Source organism: Montipora foliosa, chromosome 10 (genome assembly GCF_036669935.1).
Source record: "Montipora foliosa isolate CH-2021 chromosome 10, ASM3666993v2, whole genome shotgun sequence".
NCBI classification, from domain to species: domain Eukaryota; kingdom Metazoa; phylum Cnidaria; class Anthozoa; order Scleractinia; family Acroporidae; genus Montipora; species Montipora foliosa.
In genome coordinates this window covers 19,971,853-19,976,852 of record NC_090878.1, presented here as the reverse complement: position 1 = coordinate 19,976,852, position 5,000 = coordinate 19,971,853, and the positions used below count along the sequence as shown (strand labels likewise).

The window sequence follows — 5,000 nt, the reverse complement described above, 5'->3', positions numbered from 1 at the left end:
TTCACAGAGCTCTGTGGCACCTTGTCATAACATACTTTTCCCACTTTTCCTTTCTTATTATTGAAATTAAAGGGTTATATCCAATTTTCGCAAAACAACTCAGAAGATTACATGCTGGACAGTTACGTCAACAATTTTCTCATTTTCAATTAGTGTATGCAATAAACCTGTGAGTTCTCTGACAATGTAACCAATGAAACCATCCATTACCATGGTTCATGTCAATGGCATTTTTGTCCTTTTCATTACTTGGCACTTGGACCTGACAGTTTGCTTTCATTTTTCTCTCTGCCATTTTCAAAAATTCCTGTCCGTTTGCTTGCTGTGGGCACCAACAGAGCCTTAACACCCCAACGTGTACTACACATTTTCATCTCCTGAAATTACAATACTGCTGAAAGTACTGTCATGTGCGCAGTTTGACTATCAAGGGGCTATCTTCACCAGATAAGCAGCATTTCTCTGAACAATAACCCCCAAAAAACAAATGGATTAATATCTTTTTTCAAAAGGTAAGCACAGGTGACTTAGTTTATGTTAAGATATGTTTTGAAACATTACGTGAAAGCAAGTAATAGCACAAAATCTTTCTAAAATCTACCAAGGGCAGGCTTCAATGACATGGTGAACTAAAATTATATTTTTGAGGACAGACTATTTACAGTTTTCCAGTCCATTATGTGACAAACAATAAAACATATTTCCTTCTTCATGAACGTCCTCGTTTTCCTCTTTGTCATTCTTTAAACTCACTCTCTCCCCTCCCCCCCTTTTTATGTTTGACCAAAAAAATATTCCATGGCCAGCCGTTTCTGGGACAGACGAACAGTTGCATTCAACATTCATCCCGTCAACATCTAACAATGGAGCAACTGGCAAAGTTTCCTTTGGAGCTCGAGGCGGTTGAGCAATGGCTGCTTCTGAGGAGGATGCTCACCCCTCGTCGCTTTCTTGAAAGTCAAACTACAACATGAGAAGAACGATCTCTAAACGTGTTGTGCACTAAGCAAGGAAAATCTGTACTCACACATTTTAGAATGACGACGGCTCAAGCCTCAAATACACACAAATTTTTTCAACAATGCATGATTCAAAAACGAGACAATTCCATACCCTACCTCAAAATCACCCGGGGCGGGGGGGGGGATTACTTGGGTCAATTTTTGCTGGGTATGTGCCGCTAACCTCTCAGAACCCCTTCCCCTTTATAGCCTATTTTGTGGCCAATTATAGACCCCATCTTAGTCACTTTTGGATAAATGTAATTTTAGCGACCCCAACTTAGTCACTTTCTATTTATGCATAAACCTTACATAAAGCCTTTTAATTGTAGTTTTAAAACGGAATGTAATGCGCCTAGTAAATATGAAATCGACAGCGCTACACTTCTTTCTGTAACAATATTTTTTACAGCGAATCTTTCCATTTTTAAATCCCACTAGCCAGAATTTTCCCACCCCCAAAATCCTGACAATTTGCGACCCCATTCTAGTAACTCTGACGGGAGCTCTATTGAAAATGCAACCCCATTATAGTCAATCCAGTCGTGAAAATGTGACCCCATCCAGCGGCATATCCCATTAGTCCATTAATACGAAGTACACCCCCCGGGCAAAATCAACACTGGGTTTTAATAGAACTGACGCCGACTTCAGAGGATCTAATTTCCTTGCTCAGAGGCAAAATGCAGATTCGTCTTGACCTTTCCAAAGGAATTTTTTCTCGAAACTGAAATGGGCAAAAAGCTCATTGATAATCAAAAAGGGCAGGCTTGGAACAGAGAAAGTAAATAAATTCAGCATGTCACAGCAATGTAAGAAGATGCAACTGGAGCTCTCAAACAAAGTTGACTCTGCGTCCTGTCTATCAATGGCGTCCATGTTACAACGAAGAGATGTGTTTCCCTTGAAGTCTGGAGGCAACTGCGCTGACTGAAAAATAAAACTTTCCCATGACGCCTTGCGCGCTGCTGTCCAACCTCCTCCTGAATCTTCCCCTTTCTATCTTTGTTTCAAAAGAACAAGAGTGAAATAGCAGCGACTTATTATCACACTTTGTAAGTTATTGAAAAAAACGCACCAAACGTCGAACAAATATTGTACATTTAGTTTTCTGTACTGTTGGTTTTTTGGATACAGTTTCAGAACCATTCACATTTTTATCATCACGCGTCTGTCATAAAACTCTCACACTTCGCGGAGAAACGTCGAAAAAATACTCTGCTATCATGATTGCGACCACGCCCTTAATACTTGAAAAATGCCAAATCAATTTTTACATTTTTTTAAAAGCAGTTAACAACATGATGTAGAAAAATGTACCAAAAAAATTATACATCAGATATAGTCTTTAAAACGGAAAAAGTCGAGTGCGTATTTCTATTCTTTCCCCGCAATACGTCATGAACATACAACCTCGTTCTCAGATCCTGGCAACGAGGTTGACCTTGAAAAGCAATTAAAGGAAAGCCTGCAAAATTCAAAGCGTTCAAGCCTTTATTCCTCGGGTTTTTGTATTGTTACCACTTAAGGAATCTTCACAACTGCTTTTATTTAAAGTTCAAATATTTGCGTTTTTCAGATAGAGCTCTTAATTGTTTTTATATTGATACGGCAACTTCATAGAACGAGTTTCAATCGAGTGTCGTAAAACCAAAACTAAAGTAATTACTTTGGTCACTCAAAAAGGAAGGAGACAATCCGGTAAACCAATCAAACCTCGAAGTAATTACGCGTAGCCGACACAAAGCGCGGGAAAATGTGCACACGCGAGCCACGATTGGTTTTGGTTTCACTTCTGATTGGTTGAAAGAGTGGAGCGAGAACTTTGAACCAATCACTGAGTGAAGTAATACAAAACCAAAGCAATTCGCTAATTACTTTCGACACTCAATTGAAAACCGCTTTATACACAAATTTCCATGCTAATCCTTATAGTTGAGTTTTTGACCCTTTGACTCCCGGCTGTGATCAGAATCTAAATTTCCCCAACAACTTCAACATACTGTCAGGTAGACAGGTATTGAGTGAAGAATATTATCAGCTAGGGGATATTTATCTTGATATAACACCAAATTCTCATGACCAGACAGGAAAGAAATCAATAGTATTAGTTTCTTGAATGAACTTTTAGATCTTGGAAGGGAAAGGGCGAGTCTCCGCCGACGCTGTCTGGACAAATGCTTTCGTCATCTGTCATGCAAATTGACGAGTGCTTGTCAGATTTTATCATTCCGTCTACGCCAATCATTATAAGTGATTTGCTGAAAAATGTTCCACAGGCGAAAACCGTTAGAAACCATCTTAAGGTTCGTCCTAAGTTTTCATCCAATTTTCTCAAAAGGAATTTTAGTCATTAATGTTTACTTCCTTTTAAATTTGTGATTACTTCCGGAGTAACTATCTACTATAATCCTGCATCCTTTAATCGGTGTCTGACGATGCATGATCCTTGCTTTCTATGAGGATTAAGACTTCAAAGGAAAGAAGACATGGTTACTTTACATTATGATGTTTGATTCTTAGTAAATTTTAAGTAACTGATTATTTTACATTTTAAGACAAAAGGCGTTTCATGCTATGAAGTAAGCCAATTTGTTGGATCTGGAAATGACTGATTTTCAAAAACCTTTGAGCTTACAATACGTCTCTCCTGGTTCTTAGCACCGGTATGGATTTAAATAAATTGAGAAAGCCTTGACCGCGACAAAAATGATAATTAAATACATCGAAACAGGAGCTCATCATCGAAAAGAAACTGCTTGCGCAGAAAAACGTGTTTCCGCGCATTAATTTTAATTTCAATTTTTTAATGGAGTCGAGATTCACTCTTTTTTATCTTTGCATGCTCCTATAGGAAGGTTTCACCTGAAGTCACAGTAGCTATGTTGGCGCACAGAACAAAAGAGGAAAAAGTCTTTTGGGAATTTGATTCTATTAGAGCGGTTTTCAATTGAGTGTCGAAAGTAATTAGATATATAATTTCTTTGGTTTTGCATCTATTTCACTCAGTGATTGGTTCAAAGTTTTCCGGCCACTTTTTCAACGTTTTCCCGTGCTTTGTGTCGGCTACGTGTAGTAACTTTGAATACTGATTGGTTTACTGGATTGTCTCCGTCCTTTTTGATTGGCGAAAGTCAGTTACTTTGCTTTTTGGTTTTACCACACTCATTTGAAAACCGCTCTATAATGCAAAACGTGAGCCTTAATTTGCTCTTATTTTGTACACCAACATGGACGTCTGAGTTTACAGTGTCCCCAATTAGTGCTTCAGCGCTAGAAAACTAGGCACTTAAATAAAGTTCCTTTCCTTTCCGTTCAATAATTTAAAGACCCCGATTCTGAGCCCAGCTGGAATGGAATCCACTTCCCGACCCTCCCGCCCCCCAGGAAGATTGCCCGCATCAAACAACCACCAAACGAACAAACCCTGACCTATTTTGTGCCGTTTTTTTTCTCCAGAATGCCGGAAGCTCAGAACAAGAGTGAAGAACTGCAACATACAGAAAGCATCAGTACGCAGGCACGGTTTATCATTGCCGGCGTTTACGCGCTGTTAGCTATAATAGCCATTGGGCTCAACACGCCTGTGCTCTTAACATTCTTCAAGGACCCCAGACTTCGGGTTCCATCCAACAAGCTTATCCTAAGCATAACGGTTGGTGATTGGTTACATGCCGTTCTAGCGTATCCCGTAGGAGTTATTGCCAATGCGTCTCAAAGCTCACGTGGTTTATCTGGCTTTGCCTGCACTTGGTACGGATTTATTACAGTTTTTCTGTCTTTTGGTATAATTTTACATCATGCGACCTTTGCCATCGAAAGAGCGTTAGTTATACAGTACTCTACAACGTCATGGACTAAGGCCAAAACTCTTCATCTTGTCATAGCCGCACTTTGGGGCTTCGCTCTTATGTGGAGTTCTTTCCCGCTGTTCGGTTGGTCAGCGTATGTACCCGATGTTGTCCATTGTACGTTCCATTGGCAGTCAGATGATTTACT

At 39.6% G+C, this 5,000-nt stretch overlaps 1 protein-coding gene across 2 annotated transcripts in view; it reads left to right on the top strand.

Moving 5' to 3' along the window:
* Positions 1–5,000, top strand: part of LOC137974020 (melanopsin-B-like) — an 11,563-nt gene that overhangs the window by 5,798 nt on the left and 765 nt on the right. For both annotated transcript variants that reach the window (XM_068820943.1, XM_068820942.1), the window contains exon 2: positions 4,461–5,000. This exon is cut by the window's right edge and continues 765 nt beyond it. In XM_068820943.1, coding sequence (XP_068677044.1) covers positions 4,462–5,000 — 539 coding nt within the window. In that variant the 5' untranslated portion in view covers position 4,461. The remainder of the gene's footprint in view (positions 1–4,460) is intronic.